This window comes from Ostrea edulis, chromosome 10, assembly GCF_947568905.1.
Source record: "Ostrea edulis chromosome 10, xbOstEdul1.1, whole genome shotgun sequence".
Lineage (NCBI taxonomy): Eukaryota > Metazoa > Mollusca > Bivalvia > Ostreida > Ostreidae > Ostrea > Ostrea edulis.
This window is the reverse complement of record NC_079173.1, coordinates 23,837,380-23,860,804: the sequence shown is the minus strand read 5'-3', so window position 1 is coordinate 23,860,804 and position 23,425 is coordinate 23,837,380. Positions and strand designations below refer to the sequence as shown.

General features: G+C 37.0%; 2 protein-coding genes across 2 annotated transcripts; both read right to left on the bottom strand.

The window, feature by feature from the left end:
- Nucleotides 1-4,722: 4,722 nt before the first annotated feature.
- LOC125666402 (uncharacterized) lies at nt 4,723-8,906 on the bottom strand. Its single transcript, XM_048899572.2, has 3 exons — nt 8,256-8,906; nt 5,590-5,711; nt 4,723-5,094 (listed from the first exon to the last, which is right to left on the bottom strand). The coding sequence occupies exons 1-3, from the start codon at nt 8,314-8,316 to the stop codon at nt 4,834-4,836; spliced, it is 444 nt and encodes a 147-aa protein (XP_048755529.2). The 5' UTR covers nt 8,317-8,906; the 3' UTR covers nt 4,723-4,833.
- Nucleotides 8,907-17,196: 8,290 nt separating this feature from the next.
- LOC130050681 (uncharacterized) lies at nt 17,197-22,114 on the bottom strand. The gene is made up of 3 exons (XM_056150895.1): nt 21,982-22,114; nt 18,159-21,511; nt 17,197-18,054 (listed from the first exon to the last, which is right to left on the bottom strand). The coding sequence occupies exons 1-3, from the start codon at nt 22,112-22,114 to the stop codon at nt 17,197-17,199; spliced, it is 4,344 nt and encodes a 1,447-aa protein (XP_056006870.1).
- Nucleotides 22,115-23,425: the final 1,311 nt, after the last annotated feature.

Genomic DNA, 23,425 nt, shown 5'->3' with positions numbered 1-23,425 from the left:
CTTCATACCAATGCCCTGAGGGAAGGTTTGGTCACAATAAGGATTCAACGCTTTGCATAAGAATGTCCTGGGGAATTTGAAAATCTTTGTTTTTAAGTGTACCATTAGATTTGGGTGGGGCTAAAAAATAAACTCTTTCAGCTGTAGTAATGAAAAATGCAATAAAACAATGCTCATTGAAAGTGCGTGATTGTGGGGTAACAATAGTTCAAAGAAACAGAAAATGCCCTGTCAGTCCCTAATGGTAGTAAAATGACTGACAGGTAGGCTGCTTATATGGCCAATAAAAGTTTGGAACAGAGGTTTGAACACTTTACAGAAATGTCAACTGCAAATAACACATTTACATGTAATATTATTTTTGTGCGATATATTGTAGAGTATGGTTTACTTTTGTCTTCACCCCCATTGTAAACGTTATACAGTGTTTCAACAAAATATGTTCAAAGAAGATTTTGATCGGAGTTTAGGCTGCATTCCAGCGCAACTGTCTACACATGCAGGCCAATTAAAAATTAATTAATAGATTATCACCCCCGTCCGTCCCTCAAAATAGGGCACACCCCGATGATTTTTTTTTTTTTTTTTTATATATATTTTTTCGCAAGAAATACTATTTCAAACAAACTTGCTTCTCAATGACATGAGTGAATGATTAAAGTCACAGAATGTTGGTTTTACATCTTCTACCAAAGATTCTTTGAATGTTAACTTGATGAACACTTTGTGTGATGCCTTTTGTCATTTTTTTTCCCTCAAGAAATAAGAATTAAAAAATAAAATCCTCCCACCAGTCCCATATTCTTTGTGACCTCAGATGATAATCTGCTAATTTTTTTTTTTGGCTTAGTTCATTCATTACTATGTACAATTTTCAAAAAAAAAAGTAGCATGCATGTCAAAACAAAGAATTAGCGGGTTTTTAAAAATGTCATTAAACCGAATTCAAATCATAGCCTCAAATCGGCTCGCACAGCTCACAATGGACTGAAGGATGAAATGTTAATCGGACTGAATGCATGTGAAATATTTTTTGTAATTTCCCAATTTTTGTCGTCTGGCGTACCATAATATGGTACAACATACCACATTTAAACCCACAGAAATAACTCCAACAGAAACCAAAACATAACTTCCTAGAATTGTCTTTATTGTTCCCCAAAGTTTTATAATTGATGCATTACTAAATTTTTTGCATATGCACGACTAAACTAACCGATAAACAGATAAGTCTCAAAGCTACTGTTTCAGTACCAAAACGGCAACAAGGGGAGTTTGAACTTAGAGTGTATATGACAGGTTGTCAATAATGATCTATGACGAAGGAAATGGTTCTCATCAAATTAATATTTCCTTATCAAGAAGGGGAAAAAAAGAATACGTGGATAATGAGCAAGGGACTGATCTTCGTAGAATATCGGGGACAAACCTGAATACATGTATAAAATGATTGTAGACACCACTGCTGGGGAAAAATATGTGCATCTCTGTGTTGTGTACATAGAGTGAAGATGTAATCTGTTTGAAATTGAGAAGTTAATCTAATTTCATTTGTCCCACCATAGCATGCAATAAGTGCATAATAAGTCAGCTCGCTGGCGCTTGACATTGCCAACAATCACAAACACACCAAACACCAGTGCATCTGGTATTCTAGTACAAATGCCTGATTTCTGATCAGATGTTTTAGTAACCCCAATCGCCCGACTGGAATTTGTATGATTAAAATTATAGAATCAATATCGAAGCTTTGCGATATACAAACAACAGTTTCTTCTTCTGTAGACGAAGTTTTAAGTAATCGATTTCTAGGAGACTTTTCTTTATTCATTAATCAGACAAAGGAAAAAAATGACATCGTTTGCATTTGATTATGCCAAGAGCCTAATAGCAATCTTGTATGGCTAATGAGAAAGCTTTTCCTCTTTCCTTTGCTTTGGTGGTTTTTCCGGACATAAGAGAAGGCAATCAACAATTAAACTAGATCAATTACAGACAAAATCTAATAGATGTATAATAGCATTTGGAAAAAAACAACCAAAGAAATAATTTGTATGCAAGGATTGCTTACAATCATGCTTAATTGCGGTTCTCGGATCTGAATTGAACGATTCCATGCTCTTGATTAGATGAGGTTTTGAAAATGAACAATCAAATACAAAACGAATATACGTTAGCTGAAAAAGTTATTTCAGTCTTGCCAGAAATCATCGCCATTCTCACAAGTTGCCGAACTTCTAAATGCTTTTTGAAAAATGTCCAATTTGCGGGATTTCTTTTTACATGCATCTAGAAGGCACAACTGATCCGCTTATTTGGATCCGCTACTGATTTTTTAATAGTTGGACCACTTTTCTTGACAATTGCATCCCCTATCACTTCTCTCAATAATTTGGATCCGCTTCGTTTTTCACGATGTCGCATCTGCAAAGTAGGGCTACTGCTTCATTTGTTGATATATATGTGTGTGTTCGTGCGTGCGTGCGCACGTTTGTTTGACTTCTTCTATTTAAAAAAAAAATGACAAGCTGTGTCGTATTGCTTTACAATGACAGCCATTAAAAGTTGTATATAAAAATGATAAACTTTCCATGTCATACAGCAATTGCATCCATTTATGGCTCATCACAAACGAGTTGGTTTGCGAGTTACTACCGGAACACCGTTTTTACCCGAATTTTATACACGCCTTTTTGTTAGGCCTATGAATTTCCGGTTTCTTACAAGGTTATTCGGAAGCAGTCTGGTCCCCGCCCCGGCACTCATTGATCACAAAACGAGTGATCAATAAGCGACGGGAATGGGGAGCAGAAGACTAGTTCGGAAGCGGGAGAAAATTGAAATCATGGCACATTTTTACACGTTAAATGTACCAGAGCTTGATTGATATTTTCAGAAGCGGTGTTACAGGTTCCACATTCAGGAAGGTAGAACTGGTTACATTATGTAAACTTGCAACGGAACTGCTTCCCGACATACTACCAACCGACGACCGAAGGAGGGGAAGGGGACAATTGTCATGAAAACACCTAGACTTCACATTGCAGAAATTAGTATTCTCTGTATTGAAACACGAATATTTCAAAAGAACGTGCGGAAAACTACTATGTTATAGGTCTATGTAATTCAGCGTTGACGATAAGAGTGTACTTTGCGGTTTAGGTATCTTTCCGACTCGACAACGTCAGTCAAGCTCGCCTACTCTTTTAGTCCCTTTTCTGTGTTGGGGAAAAAGTAAAAACTGAATCACTGCCTTATAACCATACCCTCCAGGGGCTTCGGAGACTATTTATCGCGATGATCGGGACAAGAGAAGGCGGAGTTCATGTCTATTTCTATTTCCAGCAGTATCTTTATAATCTCATTTCCTTTTATGGCTATTAACCTCCTGGCACAATATCAAATAAACAAAGTCTAATCTATGCGTTTTAATTTACATGTCATGCAATTGTAAATATAGCAATAAAACCACCGCTATGATCTAGAGGTAGAGCGTTCGCCCCGCATGCGGAAAGTCGGGGTCCGAATCCCAACCGTGACAGACTTAAGTCGTTAAAACAGGTAATGACAGTTCCGTCGTCAAACGCTCGGAATCAGGAGTGAGTGTCACGGGTTCTCGGAAATGACGTTAAAATCGGATGTTCCGTGTCACAGTAGGTGTGGCACGCTAAAGAACCTTCACTGCTCAATGGCCGTAAGCGCCGAGCATAGACCGAAGTTTGAAGCCCTCCACCGGTCTTGGTGACGTATCCATATGAGTGAAAAATTCTCGAGAGGGACGATAAACAAGATACAATCAATCAATCAATCAACAAACGACACATTGATATACAATGTACTTGTATTTCACTTTGGTATATTCTCGGTTCACACATTTCAGCATATCACCCAAATATTGATAGTTCTGTATCCCCTCAAAAGCGTCCAGAAATGAACAATAGAGTTTAAACTTTGCTTTGATCACAGGTTGCCGCTGCATTCGATGTCCCGATTCGCCCTCAACTTCCCAACCACCCACCCTCTCTTTGCCAAATTATTGGTGCGATGACCGTCGCTCTTGCTCCGATGTCCTCATACCTCCATTTTTTTCTTGTATCGATGTGACAGCCCTCGACAGCTAATATCGCGTTTTAGAACGCCTACTTCTGCATATACTATACTTGCACTCGTATCGTCTGTACCGGAAGTATCGAGGACTATCAAAACTTTTAAATCACGTGACTGCATTGTGCAATTTCAGAATAAAAAGGTGCTCCGTCAGTAACTCGAAACTCTCGTATTACTATCTGTCGACGAGAAATATTGTGACCTCATACCCCACCCCCAAATCCCCCTTCAGAAGCGGTCCAAACCGTCTCATAGCATTCATCAGTGAAATAATGAAAATGTTGGTGAAGAATAATAAATAATCAATCACTTACAGAATAGTGCGCAACTAGTGCACGCAATCTTTCGTAATTTGAATCGCTGATTAAATGACTAAAATATAGATTAATTGGCCATGGCAAAACACGATGCAATCTACGCAAAAGCACGGACCCCCCATGCTTTTGTTATATTTTTTTGTAGCTTCGCTCCGTGGGTGCTCATGGAGGCGTGGCCTGAAGATTCAGCCTTTATTTTCCTGGTTTTGCAACCTCCCCTTTTTATTGTATATTTCACACCTGTGATATGTTTCACGGATCTGCACACATTGTTAATATGAATAAATAATAACAACAATTACAATGTATATGTATTAGAATTTAGAAAAACTTGATGTATAGAATGATTGATGAATTATGGAACATATGCACACTGATTTTAAAAAATAATCACAGAAAAGTCACGATATCAAACTATTAAACGTATCCAAACCACGGAGGAGATGAAACAGAAATAACTTTCAAAATACAGTCCTGGTGCAGCATTGCAGAGGTTTCCATCACAGCACGTCCGTATCGTGCAACCTTTGAATCTGTAAGAGCGATGTTTCCCTCGACACACATTGAACGTCTCACTGGTGATTGGGGAACACGTACCTCTCGAGCACGTTCTCACGACAGATTCATATTTGGCCGGGGACGGGTAATCGACCATTTCATACACAACCTTCTGTAAAACAGTATCGATGTTAGAGAAATGTGTTTCCTTTAATTCTGTTTCCAGAAATAATATAAATAAACAAGAAATGATAATTTCTTTTTATGGTATATTTGCTTCTCAATCTGCATGCAGTAAATCCATATTCACTAACGTGATGATACAAAGAACAATCTATCGATATGGAAATGCGTTCGCGACTTTTTTTTTTACTCTGCATAACAAAATTACTGTTTTGTGAGAAGAAACATCTTGCACATGAATACAAGTTGGTTTACATAATTCGTCTTCCATTCAACGGGCGGATCCATATGCATGTACAATTTTCTAACGGGCGTGTAACCCACGTTTGTTGGGTTATTTTCCTGTCCCAAAGAGAGGATAGAAAATCCTAAAAAGGCAAGCAATGATCATTTTTTGTTTAGAATATTCAACCATATGGGGTAGGGGTGCAACCCTGTAACCCGTTCTAGATCCGCCACTGAATTATATTATTGAATTTCTTACCATGCAAGACTCGCCCACGTCACAATGGACTTTTTGTGAATAGTCTTCATAATCTTGACCATTACATTCCTTCCCAATGCATTTCCAGCACATCAGGCAGTTCACGTTTCTACAGAGTAGACCTAAAAACATTCATACAGCGTTCATGTTTCTACAGAGTAAACCTAAAAACCATTCAGACAGAGTTCCCATTTCTACAGAGTAAACCTAAAAACCATTCAGACAGAGTTCACATTTCTACAGAGTAGACCTAAAAACCATTCAATCAGACTGAGTTTGCTTCAATATGCTACACACGTTTGGAATTCGCTTTCACAGCGTTCCTGTATTGTTCAAAACTTTTATTATGATAATGTATTATTCATGTACGTCAAAAAGTGTTTTTTTATTTGTATCTAGAAGAAATTCATGATCTGTTAAAGTGTTATTCTTGTATAAAACCTTTCGACTGTATCCGTATTGTTGTTAGGATACAGAATTTGGAATGAAGTCAGAATTAATTGTGTTAAGATTGTGTGTGTGTGTGTGTGTGTGTGTGTGTGTGTGTGTGTGTGTGTGTGTGTAAAACGAGCGATTCATAAAGTGAATTAATTCATACACCAATGTGTTTACACTAACTGCTGACGACAATTTACCGTAGAGCTATAAACACAATAGTATTCCCGATACCATATTTCATTGTTCAAGTTTTGTATCGCGAAAATCTTTCTTGCATATGAATTTAGTTTTTATACATTATCAGCAAAATTAAAGAAAACTTTCAAATGATAAAGACATTTTAATAATTATAATTGATCAATTTTTCACATTTCCCCCGCCCCTAAAGCCCTGAGGTCCAGGTGTCCTGAATTTTACAATTCATGGCTCCCTTCTCCAAAAAATGCTGCATACAAAATTTGAAAAGAATGGGAACGATATTTATTGCGATAAAGTTAAAAAATGTTATATATCGTTAATGCACATGCACATTTTATCATTATTACCATTTTGGACCCACCCTGGTACCAAAAACCCATATCCGTGGGATCATGAAATTTACAATTTTGATAAAGGACTTTCTGTAGTATCAATAGCATTAAAGAAGATATTTTTTAAGGACATGATCGGCGTTTATCAATTATATATAATTTTAGTGACATTTCACTCACAATGCACTTCCATTATATCTTGTTTCTACTATGCCTGTTTTAGAATTAGCATATTTTGATAGTTGCTGGTTGTTATAAGTAAAATATATAATCAGCTCTACATTGTTATCGAGAGTAAGTTGTATAAATGACCGTTGCTGTGTAGCATATCTTTAGAACAATAAGGTATTGAACCCAGGCCGGACCCTTGCATTACTAGTTAAGTGATCTAACCACTGAGTCAATATACAGAGTATGGTAATAATGCTACAATATAGATTTTAAACCTATTTCCGAAGTCCTATAAAAACTCTTCATATCGAGGAGATGAAAAAATAATTCAGAAAAAATGTCGGAAACGTCACGATCATGTATGACCTTAAACGTTTCACATATAAACAAATGCAAATTAAATTTGCCCTCTACCCCGGGAATCATGAAATTAAAAATTCTAGTAGATACCTTCCTGCTCTACATCACTGCGAGTAGTTTTTCTTACAGATTATGCAGATGTGCGGTTGTAAAAAAGAGCTTTGAAAATCGGTCAGTTGTTGACAGTTTTTGCCCATGCTAAGGTGATACAAGAGTTCAGAAATTTATAATTCATACCCCTCTTGTCCCAAAGATGCTTCACACCAAATTGGAAAAGAATCCATTGGGTAGTTATCAAGAAAATGTTCAATTATTTTAAAATACACGAAGACGGACGCAGATTATTAGCAATAGGTCACCTGAGTGGCTCAAATGACCCGCTAGAGAGAGTCTACTGTTTACATATGTGGTACTGAAAAAGTAAACTAAATATACCAAAATACTCATGTTTGACACGGTGGTTTGATGTAACTTGAAATGACATTTTTGTCAGCCTTTATTCCATCACAACATCCAGTCAGCTTTAAGCGGTGTATATTCTTATCACTTTTACCCTCATAAACGTGCACTATCGTGACGTAACCTGTCATTTAACATATTGGATGCAGGTCATTCTCGAATTCCGTAAACATATGTTGCAGATTATAGTGTTGAAGGACACCCCCTACAATGTTATCCATACATGTAGATATCATATATATCAACAGTCTCGTGGCCTTTTCAGTGCTAATATATATATATATATATATATATATATATATATATATATTATAGATAATATACAGCTGTAGTTCTGAGTGTGTGCTCTAAACCAGCAAAAGTTACATAGATAAATGTGTATTTAGTGTTCAGTAGCCAGCCTGCTGTCTGAGTGAAAATGTTTACACAAGTACTTAATATTCTAATTAGATAATTGTTTGTAAAATCGTCTATCACAATAATATTTTTTTTTGCTTGTGCACGTAAGAAAATGATCCAGATCTTTTTTCACAAAGACATTGCACTATGCGTTCTCAGTTAAGTATTGAATATATATATATATATATATACATCCTACTGTCTCAGTTTACATCGCAGAAGTTTACGTCAACAAGACATTATAAGAATTACGAGAATAAGCCCATCATTGTCTGAAGTTTAAAAAGATTCACAAAAAATTAAACTCACCTGTTAAAAACAGCACTATAAACTGCCTCAAGATAATCAACTGTGAAAAGTGTGCATCCATAAACTGACAGGCGACAGCCAACTCAACATAAACCCTGACAGGCGACAGCCAACTCAACAGGAATGGTCACCTCTCTGGGAACGACAATATCGCAGTCAGTCACATCTCCAGCTGTCTGTAGAAATTTTACAGAACCCAATACTCTAGTAATCCAGCATGAATTACCGTGACTTCTGGCGAATTGTTTATTTGTACTTTTATCCAAGAATCTTCCTACCGAGATGAATGCGGATGCTTGGTTCAGACTCTGCGCTGCTCATCTGATTGGAGATGTTCTAGAGGGAGAGACGCTTAATCCCCTCTCGAGTCCACTTGCTCTGATGAGGAAACGGTGAATACAATGTCGATGTACGTTATATTTAATCATTTTTGTATTGCAACCGTTCCAATATTTAATCCACATTTGTATTTCAAATATAAAAGCTTTTGAGATTCACGAAAAAAAACATTAAACCTCTAACACTGGTCTTTTAATCTATCCATTCAGATCAGATCTATGTGTTTTAAATCGTTGTGTAATTATATATTCAAAGTAGATCAAATGAAACTTTGAAAATAAGCGACCTCACTGGAGATGGGTCTTTGTATGTGCTTCGATTGTTTAAACAGAGAAGTATGTTAATTTTAGTTCTAGTGTTTACATAACACGTAAAACTATGCTAATGTCAACATACGAGCATAGTAGTAATTTCGTGTGTGTATTCTTTGAGCTGAATGAAGTGGCTCTCAAGTCTTTTAATTCATTACATAGATCCCACAAAAATTGTATAAAGATGTTCTGTAAATATATACTAGCATCGATTTTTTTAAAAAAATTCTTTCCCCACGCCGACCGACTGACAGATAAGCACACAGGAGAACGGACAGTGCCCCCTACCAACAAAAGCCGGAGCATACAAAACTTGCACAAAAGCTCGCACTTGAAGTCTTCATGAATTACAATGTATTCTACTATAAAACAGAAAAGGCATTCTTTGTTGATATAAATTCTGTCGATACAGAGATACCGTTTTGATTTACGCTCTCTTTTCCCCCATGGTTCTGGCTTGAAGAATACATTCCGTATGTTAAGAAAGCGAGATTGGTTCTCGGAATATTGAATTAATCAATGTTCCACATATCTGCGTGAAAAAAATTATCTAACGTTGTATACTTTTGAGATGTAATGGAGAACATCTGCCACACTCCGCACAGTATTATAATCTTTATAAGAAGTTTGTTTTGGGTTAATACTCTCTCTCTCTGAGAGAGAGAGAGAGAGAGAGAGAGAGAGAGAGAGAGAGAGAGAGAATCTGATTTCTGGTTGCTAAGACGAATAACGCATTATTTCATGGTATCAAAAATCTGTTTTACTATGTTGTTGATGAATTATTGGGAAGAATATTTGTGAAAATCAATTCATAGAAAATATTTAAACAACGAGAGGTTTAAAAGTTCTAATTTCATTTAAACAATAAAATGCTTTTTTGTTGTTTTATCAGGTAATGAAGGTAGCAAGCATTGCAGAATACAATCATAACCCGGGCTGATTGTTTTATCAGGTGATGAAGGTAGCATTGCAGAATACAATTGTAACCCGGGCTGGTTTTATTCCTGCAATGATTAAATCACATTTGTCATCGGATTAAACAACAAAGAAAGACATTTTCTGTTTAGATTTATATCTTTATGCATTAAAAAAAAACCCCACACACACACAAACCTAGATTTACATGCAAATACTAAAATGTCCTTAGTATTGAAATACCATTGACGTATTCGTTACTTAAATGGAACAGTCAATATAACCTTTCACCTTTACGACGCCCCATTACGCGGACAGGGGCACTTTGAGGTATACACTTTTACGTTACAATGATATATCGCCATGCCTAATATGAATGGACATGGCGAAATCAAATACAATATATTGACCAGCTTAAATCGATATAAATAAAGATTAGAAAATGTCCAATCTGTTGGAATTCTCATGAGCACGAATTGTGCTCCTTTGCTAGCTGAACTGTTTTTGTATTCTCATTGGGCAGAATTTATTCAAACGCTTCTACATGAGAAGAAAAAATATGTTGCTGTGGCTTTCAATACGACATTTACATGTATTAGATATATCGACAACGTTTTATCTATTAACAATGATCGTTTTCATTCATGTGTCGATTCGATATATCCATGTGAACTCCAAATAAGACACCACAGAGTCTTCCACATCTTTAATATTTTATTGAACATAGACTAACAACTCAACTTTATTACAAACGGAATTATCTCAGCTTCTCAATCGTCAACCTCCCATATTTATGTAGCAATATTCCATTATCACCTGTATATGGTGTTTATATCTCTCAACTGATTCGATAAGCAAGAGCTTGTTCTCCATATGATCAGTATTTTAAATCGAAACAGGCTACTGACAAACACATTGATATTAATGGGGTTTCAACAGGCTGAGTCTCGTTTAAAGTCAAAATTTCGCAAACTCGTTGGTTGTTATTACGATCTAGTTTGCTAATGGGTCAAGTGCTGTTTGACGTGTTTTATACCAATTGTTGGGCCGTTCTTGGCACACTGATTCTGCCTACGGATTACTCCGCCTGATCAAGATATAGGGCTCACGGCGGTTGTGACCGGTCGACAGGGAATGCTTACTCCTAGGCACCTGATCCCATCTCTGGTATATCCAGGGGCCCGTGTTTGCCCACCTCTTAACATTGCATTCTTATATGAATTATGAGATTATCTGATAGACTCTTTTGAAATGATAAAGATAACGAACATTGATCAATGTAGCTAAGATAACACTAAAAATCGGACAAATGTGCTTGATTTTAATTCTTATAAAAGGGATTTCTTTACCAGCGGTAAAGCAATTTTTCCCCTTGAAATTATGCACCATAAATTGATTAAGCAAAGTTAAATGTTTGTATAAACGTTTTACAAGTTTGAAGAATCTTAATAAATTCGGCGTTATGAAAAAGTGTTAGCGAATAGCGACATCTATGCTATGACAAAGTGTTAGTGAATAGCAACATCTGTGTTATGACAAAGTGTTAGTAAATAGCGACATCCATGTTATGATAGTGTTAACGAATAGCGACATCTATGTTATGACAAAGTGTTAGTGAATAGCAACATCTGTGTTATGACAAAGTGTTAGCAAATAGCGACATCCATGTTATGATAGTGTTAGCGAGTAGCGACATCTATGTCATGACAAAGTGTTAGCGAATAGCGACATCTATGTTATGATAGTGTTAACGAATAGCGACATCTATGTTATGACAAAGTGTTAGCGAATAGCGACTTCTATTCTATGACAAAGTGTTAGCGAGTAGCGACATCTATGTTATAACAGTGTTAACGAATAGCGACATCCATGTTATGACAGTGTTAGCAAATAGCGACATCTATGTCATGACAAAGTGTTAGCGAATAGTGACATCTATGTTATAATAGTGTCAACGAATAGCAACATCTATGTTATGACAAAGTGTTAGCAAATAGCGACATCTATGTTATGACAAAGTGTTAGCGAATAGCAACATCTATGTTATGGCAGAGTGTTAACGAATAGCGGCATCTATGTTTTGACAGAGTTTTAGTGAATAGCAACATTTATGTTATTAGAGTGTTAGCGAGTAGCGACATCTATGGCATTACAGTGTTAGCAAATAGCGACATCTATGTTATGACAAAGTGTTAGCGAATAGCGACATATATTTTATGACAAAGTGTTAGCGAATAGTGACATCTATGTTATGACAGTGTTAGTGAATAGCGTCATCTCTGTATGACAAAGTGTTAGCGAATAGCGACATATATTTTATGACAGTGTTAGTGAATAGCAACATCTATGTTATGATAAAGTGTTAGCGAATAGCGATATATATGTCATGAAAAAGTGTTAGCGAATAGCGACATCTATGTTATGACAAAGTGTTAGCAAATAGCGACATCTATGTTATGACAAACTGTTAGCAAATAGCGACATCTGTGTTATGACAGTGTTAGCAAATAGCGACATCTGTTTTGACAAAGTGTTAGCGAATAGCGACATCTATGTTATGATAGTGTTAGCAAATAGTGACATCTGTTTTGACAAAGTGTTAGCGAATAGTGACATCTATGTTATGACAGTGTTAGCGAATAGCGACATCTATGTTATGACAAACTGTTAGCGAATAGCGACATCTATGTTATGACAAAGTGTTGGCAAATAGCGACATCTATGTTATCACAAAGTGTAAGCGAATAGCGACATCTATGTTATGACAGTGTTAGCAAATAGCGACATCTGTTTTGACAAAGTGTTAGCGTGTTTTTCCATACATATCATTTGCTACATGCAAACTTCTTCGTCTGTTCTGCCATGCTTGTTATCGCGAGATCTCGTAGATGGATTTACTGAAAAACCTAAACATTGACAATCAGTACGAAAATGTAGTTACTCGAGCGATTCCCACAATAAAAACCCACTAAAATCGTGTGGTGGCAGAAAAAATTACACTCTGTTGTTCGTTTTTAACTTGATATTAAATTTAAACCTTTTCAATACCGACGAAATCACTTTCTCCTCCGTACTCGGCCATTGATGTAAACATTACCTTATATGGGCATATGCAAACAACTCGACGACCGAAAGTTCAACTTCCGTACATCAAACATGGCGCACAAATTGGAATATATCAAATTTGTTGAAAACGGTAAAATAAAGCCTCACAAATTGTAAGGTTGTGAATTTATATATTGTATAAGAAACATATAATATAGGGTTATTGAACTTATATTGGTGAATATTGGCACGAGTTGGCTGTGAAAATGCACGAGCTTGCGAGTGCATTTTGACAGCATTCACCAATGTAAGTTCAATAACCCTTTTATTATATAGCTAAAGTATTTAGTTGTTAAATTATCCCCCTTTTCACTCAAAATACTCCAAAATAGACGAGGTTTCTTCAATATTGGCATCCAAAGTGAAAGTGTGCAATATCAGCATGCATTTCTTAGCTGTTCAATATTAACCTTTGCTTACGACGTTATGGTAAGGTCAATATTGAACACTCATACTCGGAATGTTTCGGGCGCACACAATTTACGCAATGCAAAGTTAACGTTCAATAAATTCTCAGGATATTGAACGCTAACATTCTCTAGATTTTACGTAGATTTTACAATAGACTATTTATTCGCTATATAATAACAGCATTCTATTTACGTAAAGAAAGCCAGCAAATGTTTAGAATGATTGAAAATTTTGCGGGCGTGAATCACTACTGCATTTGCACCATTACGGATATCCTAAGGAGTTACAGCCCCCCTCACCTCCACAAGTCGGAGAAGGTTACAGTATTAACTATCGCTCCGTACTCTCGCACATACTCGTACATCTGTCAACGTCTCAAAATTAGCTGTGTTTTTTTCCCCACGTATAAATCCACTTTTTCACGGTTGATAAATATTACACTTTGAACTACTTTATGAAATATCGGGAATATGTAGGACAAGCAACCTACCTATTTTACAATGCATATCTACATGTACTTTAATTATAGTGCAACAATATCCGCGTTTCAACACAAGTCAGTGTTTCTTGTGGCACAGACAGACTTAATATCGATTTATTTACGTATATTTTTGCAACTGAAGTCGAAACTATACTTTATTTGAACATTTTACCATTTTACAAGAATCTTGAACAACCCTTAAGACGTTGACAGAGGTGTTTGAGAGTATAAGGAACGATAACTCTGGGTAGTGATTGATCTCAAGACAGCGTTAATTATATATCTAAACACAGTGTCCATTACACATCTTCAAGTTTTTTATTTTATGTACGACAGTGTTAATTACAGCTACTTATTACATGTGATTACAGCTGCTTGTTAATTACAGCTGCTTTTTAATTACAGATTTTTGTTAATTACAGAAGTTTGTTAATTACAGCTGCTTGTTAATTACAGTTGCTTGTTAATTACAGTTGCTTGTTAATTACAGCTACTTGTTAATTACAGTTGCTTGTTAATTACAGCTGCTTGTTAATTACAGTCTTATGTTTGTGGTGTGTAACATGTACCCGAGTTTGAGTGTGTAACTACTGATTAAATATAAGTCTCTCACTGCTATCTTACAAAATCTGTATCATTATATTTAATGAAGCACGATTAGTGATTAATCTCATAACTCCTATCAGGAATACAAAATTAAGAGTTGGGCAAACACGGACCCCTGGATATACCAGAGTTGGGATCAGGTACCTAGGAGGAGTAAGCATCCCCTGTCGACCGATCACATTCACCATTGGTCCCATGTCTTGATCAGGTAAATGGAGTAATCTGTAGCTAAAATCAGTGTGTTAAGAACGGTCTAGCAATTGGTATGAAACACGACAGACAGCATTTCACCCAATGCTACGTTGTATTGGTAAACGAGATCATTATAACGACTATAAAGCGAAATGCTGACTTCAAACGAGACTGTAGCCCTGCACATCAGTATCGTTTCCTTTATTTAATAAATCTAAGTTTAAGGAACTGTCGGCATGGTGTGGAAGGATTGTCATTTAACCCGTGGTGATTTAAAGAGCTCGTGATGGGCAACAGCCATCATCAAAGAAGTCAGTCTATATTCTGATCCAAGTATCTATTAGGTTTGGCTTCTTGAAATAACGTATTCGAAACACTCAATGGAACAGAGTAAAATTGTTCGAAAATGATGTGGATTTAATTGTCTGTTGACGTGAGAAAAAAGTGAATCAAGCGTGGCATCGTGTATACTTGGTCTTTTATATGAACGATGTCCATGACTGCTGTACTGGCCACCGTCCATAATAAATAGAAACAAATCGCCTGGAAAATTTATTCTTAAGTCAATGATTGGCATCATGTGACTTCCTCAACTTCATACGATATACTGTAATAAAACAAAACAATAATTGTAAACAGTGAATTGATACTGACAACACATATGATCATGTATAATAATAATTCAAACTATCCAAAAACAGTTCAATACAGAAAATTGCTGTTTATAACACAGACTGCACCAAACAAATAGTACTCTGATATAAATTACAATAAATATAAAGAGCATCTGTATTGCACAACAAAAACAGAGTTATTGCCCCTGAAGTTACAAAAAGTTTGAGTGCAACTAGTTTTCACCTTATGAGCAAAAATAATCTACACATGGTCTTACTATATGTCATATATATCTTAATACTATCATTGAATTATATTGCACAATACTGGAATTCTGTAAGCATAGTTTGCATAAATATTCAGGACATGAACTACGTACACATGTGTTTACTCAGAGAACATGCTTTATACACTGTATCAATTCAAATAATACACGTTTTCAATAAATCTATGGAATGTGCTAATGTTCATGATTGTCTTACCGAATAAGTAGTTTCTCTAGAAAACAGCAGTTCAGTACAATGTCCAGTGAAACAGGAACATAATACCCACATTCTTCGCAGCGAGCTCGTGCATACACAAAAAATATATGTGCCCTAAAAAATATGACGTAGCGCGCGGATAACGTGTACAAATTGGCGCAAAAATTTAAATGTCGAAATTGGCTGCTACAACCCAGCCCCCTAATTGTGGAGGGCAATGTGACACAATTACAACTAGTGCACAATAATGAAAAAATATATACAGTCACTTCGTAACGAACGGAATAAGTAATAAAATGTACTTATGTCATGATACATGCACGGATATTGAACATACACCCAAGCAAATGCATATATGCAACGAATTCTGTCCATAATGTTCGTTTTTAATCCATTTCAAGAATGAGGCACAATTTGTCTATTGGACGAATTAAAGTGTTTGTTTGGGCTTTAACTTTCACTTGACGCACAAAACCTGCACCATCCGGAATAGTTTCTGTAACGACTCCCATAGGCCAGGAATTTCTAGGAGCACTGGAATCCACTATCAGAACAATGTCACCAACTTTCATGTTTCACATCACACCATTTCTGTCGCTCTTGAAGTAAAGGTAGATATTCCCGCATCCAACGATTCCAGAAGAGGTTTGCCATATACTGAATTTGTTTCTAGCGCCTTCTACAGTAGTCATCAGTCTTCACAAAGATGCCTTGTGGTAAGATTGGTTTAGTTTTCATCAGAAGTAGGTGGTTTGGCGTCAAAGCTTCCAAGTCTCCTGGCTGATCTGAACATTTCGTGATGGGGCGTCCATTTAGAATTGATTTAATCTCACACATGAGAGTATGAAGCCCTTCGTCATCCCAAACTTGCTCTCTCAGGACACTATTCATCACTTTTCTAATAGATCTGATGACTTGTTCCCACACACCACCATGATGAGATCCAGCGGGTGGATTAAACTGCCAGTCAATATTTCTTTGAAGCATAGAATCCTGTATCTGAGATAGGTTCCAGTCATTGATAGCTCTTGCAAGCTCACGCTCAGCTCCCACAAAGTTGGTCCCATCATCTGATTGTATTTTGATGACTTGACCTCGGCGTGCAATAAAACGATGCATTGCATTAATGTACGAATCAGTGGTCAATGATGCTGCAACTTCAATGTGCACAGCACGACAAGCTAAACATGTAAATATAACTCCATAGCGCTTGACATGACTTCGCTTTTGCTTTACTTCGAATGGTCCAAAGTAATCTACACCAACTCTTGTAAATGGAGGTTCATTGGGAATCAAACGATCTTCTGGTAAACTAGCCATCTTCTGTTCTCCTACCTTTGAGCCTAGACTACGACATACAGTGCACTTAGATATAAGCTTCCGAATGGCTGAAGGTGCATGAATAAGCCAATACCTCTCTCTTAGAGCTGCTAGCGTATGATTTCTGCCACTGTGTTTCAGGTCGTGATGAATCTGTCTAAGAATCAAAGATGTTTACTTTCTGCTGGCATACTGGCTCTGTGAAGTCGTCCACCGACATGCAAAAGTCCATCGTTTTTATCCAAAACCGGGTCAAGTTTTCGTATACAACTGCTTCGTTTCACATATGAATGTTTATCCGCAAGTGTATGTAGTTCATCAGCAAATGTTTTATGTTGAACATAAGACAAAATAGCAGTTTCCGCTTCTGTCAAGTCTTGAAATGAAATATGTCCCATGTTGTAATGTGTAGAAGGGACTTTGACGTCGGATGATTCATCACCACCACTTTTGTAACTCCTTTGTTGGATACGACGTAACAGTTCTTTGCGTATCTTCAGAATCCATGTGACACTCTTCCTTAGGCTGTACCAAGACGAATGATAATTGAGTAGTTTGTTAACACTCTCCATGACATCACTTGGTTTTTGTATATTGGCTACTGCAGCTCTGACACATGCCTTAACTTTTGGATCAACATCCGTCGTTCCTTCTAGTATTCCTGGTGGTGTTTTTGGCCATTGTTCAGCTGGAGCCCATAAAAAGTCAGGATCCTTGATCCAGTAGTCATGCTGTATGATCTCATCTGCAGAGAGTCCTCTTGATGCATAATCTGCAGGGTTGAGTTTGGTATTAATGTAGTGCCATTCACATGGTCTTGATCCCTCATGAATCACAGCGAGTCTATTTGCTACGAATGTTTGAAATCTAGACGTCTCATTTCCTATATAACGCAACACGGTCGTGCTATCTGTCCAGAACATACTTTCGTCTATAGGAATGTCTAATTCTGCTTTCAACATTTTGTCTGTGCGCACAGCAACTGTTGCTGCTGTCACTTCTAGCCTTGGAATGGTAGTTTGCTTTAATGGAGTCACACGAGACTTGACCATAATAAAAGAGCAATGGATTTCTTTGTGTTTTCTAAACGCAGGTATGAAACAGTCCCATATCCAATTTCACTTGCATCCGCGAAATGATGTAACTGAACAGAACACAACGTTCCGAATCCAACGGGTTTTATACACCTTTCTATCGTGAAATTAGATAATTTTTGCAAATCACTGAACCAATTGTTCCACTGTATAGCAAGGTTCTCAGGAATTTCATCATCCCATCCAAGTTGAAGTTTGGAGAAATTTTGGAGTATTTTCTTTGCCCTCAATACGAATGGTGCCAAGAATCCCAAAGAATCAAATACACTGCTTATCATCGATAATATTCTTCTCCTAGTAAGCGGTTGTTCCTTTACTTCAATTTTGAAGCAAAATGCATCCGATTCCACGCACCACTGTACTCCTAGAGCTCTCTCCATTGGAAGGGTATCATGATCTAAGTCTAAATCCTTCACTTCTTTTGCTCTTTCTGAAACTGGAATGGACATCATGACGTCTCTATTGTTGCTAATCCACTTCGCTATGTGAAATCCTCCTTTCATTAGCAATTTTTGCAAATTCTTAACTAAACTGACAGCATCGTCAACAGTTTTAACTGACTTGAGACAGTCGTCTACATAAAAGTTCCTTATCACAGTATTGATAACCTCGGTATCGAAAAGTCCTTCAGAATCTTTGGCAGTTTTCCTTAGAGCATAGTTGGCACAACTGGGTGATGAAGATGCACCAAACAAATGCACGACCATCTGATACTCATTGGTTTGCTTACTGGTATCTCCATCCATCCACCACAAAAATCTGTGAAAACTGTTATCTTGACGAGGTAAATGTACTTGATGGAACATACTGTCAATATCTCCCATCACTGCGATCTCGTCTTGCCTGAATCTCAATAGTGTACCGACAAGTGTATTAGTCAGATTTGGTCCTGGTAGAAGTTGGTCATTTAATGAAGTGCCTTGATATCTAGCTGCACAATCGAACACCACTCTCAACTTCCTTTTCTTTGGGTGATAAACTCCTTGGTGTGGCAAATACCACACTCTTCCGTCATCTAGACCGAGTTCTTCAGCTGGTACCTTGACGGCGTATCCTTCACTTATGATCTTGTCCATGAAATCACAATACTCTTTGTGAAGGTTTTTATCACGGTTGAATCGTTTGGCAATAAACGACAATCTTTGGACGGCTTGCTTCCTGTTGTTTGATAAGCTCACATTGTCATACTTAAAAGGAAGTCCAATCGTATGGTGACCATTCTCATAACGAATTGAATTAGATACACGTTCTAAGAATTTCCTGTCATTTTTGGATGGTTCATGAACATCATCAATTATTCTCTCACTGAAATCATAGTTAAATTGGTCACGAATCTGTTTTCCCAGTTTCCTTACATCAATGCGATTGACAGACACCGATGTACTGTAGTTGTCATTATTCATAATCACTTCAAGTGGTCCGTTGATAACCCAACCTAGTAATGTTTTCACTGCAAAGGGTCCATTACTAGCACTGGGAATAATTTCCCAAGGCTCCAATGCTTTTGGCACATTTACTCCGATCAGAAGTCCAATGTCACAATCGATCACATTCAATTCAACACCATGTAAGTGTGGCCACCTTTTCACATCTTCCAGGGAAATCACATCCTTCTTGGACACTGGTAATGTAGATTGTGTAAAAACAGGTGGTAGCTCAATGGTATTGTCACCATTTAGGTCGCTCACTTCCAAACCACAAATAACGTAACTGTCGTGAACCTTTTCCTGTCCCATAGTAACTAAATTCAATTTGGTTCTCTTTCCTTCCACGTTCAACAAGTCGGTAAGTGACTCTAAACAAAATGTAGCATTGCTACCAGAATCTAGGAAAGCGTAAGTTGTCAGATATTTATCACTACATTTAGATTTTAGTCTAACAGGTACAATGGGGAGTGCTTGCTTTACGGAGTCTCCAGCCCCCATATGAGCAGCCACTGACAATGATGTTGCTCCACTGCCACTGTTTGAATGACTTGGTATTCCGTAACCTTCATTTTTCTTCTGAGGGTCAACATGAAGAACGCTAGGGTGAAGTTTCTTACAATGTGCACAAGACAACTTCCGTTGACAATTACTCTTTAAGTGACCAGATCTCAAGCAACCGAAACACAGTCCTTTTGACTTCAAGAATGTATATCTGTCCTTCAGGGACAAGGTTATGTATTTTTTACAAATATTCATGGTATGAGTTTCTTGACAAAATGCAAACGGCTTTGTAAATGCGATTCCTGTCCTTGACTTCTTTTGTGTAGTGTTTTCATTATCGCATACTTCTGAATCCTTAGATGGTTCCTTTGTTGTAATTGCAAAGTTTTTGTGTGTAGTAGAAAACTTTGTTATTTTCCCAGTTTGGTTATCCTGTGAATTTTTAACGACTGCCTTTGAAGTGCTCATGACTTCTCTTCCGTAAATTGGGTATGTGGCTTTCTTTGCTTCTTTGTGAACGAAGTTGACAAGATGATGGAACTTTACGATTTCTTTTCTTTGCTTCAGTTCGTACACTATATTTCTCCATTTTTCATGCAAGTAATAAGGCAACTTTTTCACTAACTGTTTCAAGTTTTCTGAATATTCTAATATTCTGACAGCTTCCACATTTTGGATTGCGAACTGACACTCTTTGAGGAAAATTCCGTACGTGTCCTTTGCACCGTCTGGTTTTATAATAGGCCAATCCAATGCCTTTTTCACATAAGCTTGGGCTATAATATCAGGGTCTCCATATCTGTCCTTGTATTCCTCTAGTGCTGCATTGTAGCCATTTTCTGCATTCATGTGAGAAAATCCTAACGCGATTTTGTGTGCTTCGCCTATGGTGAATTGTAATAAAAAGTTCAGTCGCTCCACATAAGAATCAGTATTTTCACAAATTCTTGTGTTGAATTGTCGTAGAAACCTGTGATATTCCATAGGATTTCCATCAAATTTTTGTATTTCTGCCTTTGGTTTGTTCAGTTCACGTGCTACTGTAAGCATCTCATGATTACCATAGTTTGGAACTGGTAGTGGAAGTGTGGAACACGGTTGCTGATTTGGAGAAATGCTGTATATAGTATTTTCATCCATGCGAGGTGGAGTAGGAATATATGCACTATAATTATCTCCTGATATATTCCTTGCTCTGTATGACTGATCCTGAGATCTTCTATGAAAAGCACTGGTAAGTTGGGGTACATATGGTGTACTTTGTGGCATTTGACGAGTGTCAACATTGGATGTTGCACATGACTGAAAATAGTTCCTTTGGTCTTCCCACGAAGGAGCGTACGGGTTAAGTGTCACAATTTCCTTTCTTTCAGATATCTCACTGTGAAAATGTTCATCCTTGTTTACGAGAGATTCATCTAATTCTTGGTCATTTATTTCACTTTGTTCCAGTTCTTCTAAAATTTTAGCTTTAGCGTCACTTATCTCAATTTCTGTTTTAATTTCAAGTTCTTCCTCCTTTAGCTTCAAATGGAGTTTTGCTTGTTCAATTTCCTTTTTTTTTTTTTTTAGATAATGCTGCTGCTCTGGCTACCAGTTCAGCTTTGCGTTGATGCTCCTTTAGCTTTTCTCTGGAGACATGACTTGAGGAGGTCCTTGAAGTTGTTTTTGAACGTATGGATCTCTTGTCAACAGGTTGTGTGCTTTAAAATCCACTCTTTCACAGATTCCTTCACTGCGATGTGTTTTTTATTCTTTTGTTGAAATTCTTCATTGTCACTGATTTTTTCAGTTGATGGGTACAAAAGTTTCTGATGTTCCTCATGTGAGAGAAGAAGTTCTTCATAAACTTGCAACCACTTTGTATATTCACTTCTCATAACATTTTTTTCAGGATTGTGTAAGAGCAACTGATCTATATTCTTACTTAAGTTGGAAAGCTCCTTATCAGCTCTCTGCCTGAACTTGCATCGATGTTCGAGATGATATGTCAATCCTTTTTCTGTCATGACTCTCTTTCGTTGTCGTCCTATAACTGGGTGTTCTTCACCATCACTCATGATTGTTCCTGTATACTTATTCGTATATGATGTACTGGCCACCGTCCATAATAAATAGAAACAAATCGTCTATGCGTATGCCTGGAAAATTTATTCTTAAGTCAATGATTGGCATCATGTGACTTCCTCAACTTCATACGATATACTGTAATAAAACAAAACAATAATTGTAAACAGTTAATTGATACTGACAACACATATGATCATGTATAATAATAATTCAAACTATCCAAAAACTGAGTTCAATAAAAATTGCTGTTTATAACACAGACTGCACAAAACAAATAGTACTCTGATATAAATTACAATAAATATAAAGAGCATCTGTATTGCACAACAAAAACAGAGTTATTGCCCCTGAAGTTACAAAAAGTTTGAGTGCAACTAGTTTTCACCTTATGAGCAAAAATAATCTACACATGGTCTTACTATATGTCATATATATCTTAATACTATCATTGAATTATATTGCACAATACTGGAATTCTGTAAGCATAGTTTGCATAAATATTCAGGACATGAACTACGTACACATGTGTTTACTCAGAGAACATGCTTTATACACTGTATCAATTCAAATAATACACGTTTTCAATAAATCTATGGAATGTGCTAATGTTCATGATTGTCTTACCGAATAAGTAGTTTCTCTAGAAAACAGCAGTTCAGTACAATGTCCAGTGAAACAGGAACATAATACCCACATTCTTCGCAGCGAGCTCGTGCATACACAAAAAATATATGTGCCCTAAAAACTATGACGTAGCGCGTGGATAACGTGTACAAATTGGCGCAAAAATTTAAATGTCGAAATTGGCTGCTACAACTGCGTTTACGTCTTTGTGTATTGGGGAAAAAATCCCACCTCATTCACAATATTTCCTATTGGTGTAGTCAAAATCCTTGCATGGTATACGTTGCTGTTGCATCCATTTGGAAATATATTTCCCTGAGTTTTGAGGGGCCTCCGTGGCCGAGTGGTTAGAGCATCGCGCTCAATATCACACGCGCCTCTCACCTCTGATCGGCGCGAGTTCGAATCCCGCTCGCGCCGATAAGTGAGAAAATTTCCCAGTTTACTTTCGGAAGGTCGGTGGTCTCTTCCCAGGTACAATGTATCTGGGTTCTCTCTTCCACCAATAAAAACTGGGCGCCACCAGATAACTGAAAAATTGTTGAGTGTGGCGGAAAACAGCAAATCAATCAATCAATCAATCAAACCAAGAGTATTGATGCACTGATCTTCTCGTTGTAAACGACAGATATCCATGGTTTGACTGGACTGGGAATCAAACCCGCGACCCTTGCTTT

Coding starts and splice junctions, on each gene's coding strand:
- LOC125666402 (XM_048899572.2), bottom strand. CDS start 8,316: ATGGATGCACACTTTTCACAGTTGATTATCTTGAGGCAGTTTATAGTG. Junction 5,712..8,255: donor TATAGTGCTGTTTTTAACAG/GTGAGTTTAATT, acceptor GAATGTTTTTAG/GTCTACTCTGTAGAAACGTG. Junction 5,095..5,589: donor ACGTGGGCGAGTCTTGCATG/GTAAGAAATTCA, acceptor ACTGTTTTACAG/AAGGTTGTGTATGAAATGGT.
- LOC130050681 (XM_056150895.1), bottom strand. CDS start 22,114: ATGAGTGATGGTGAAGAACACCCAGTTATAGGACGACAACGAAAGAGA. Junction 21,512..21,981: donor TAAGGAGCTTTCCAACTTAA/GTAAGAATATAG, acceptor CTAAAATTTTAG/AAGAACTGGAACAAAGTGAA. Junction 18,055..18,158: donor AGTTACATCATTTCGCGGAT/GCAAGTGAAATT, acceptor ACTCCATTAAAG/CAAACTACCATTCCAAGGCT.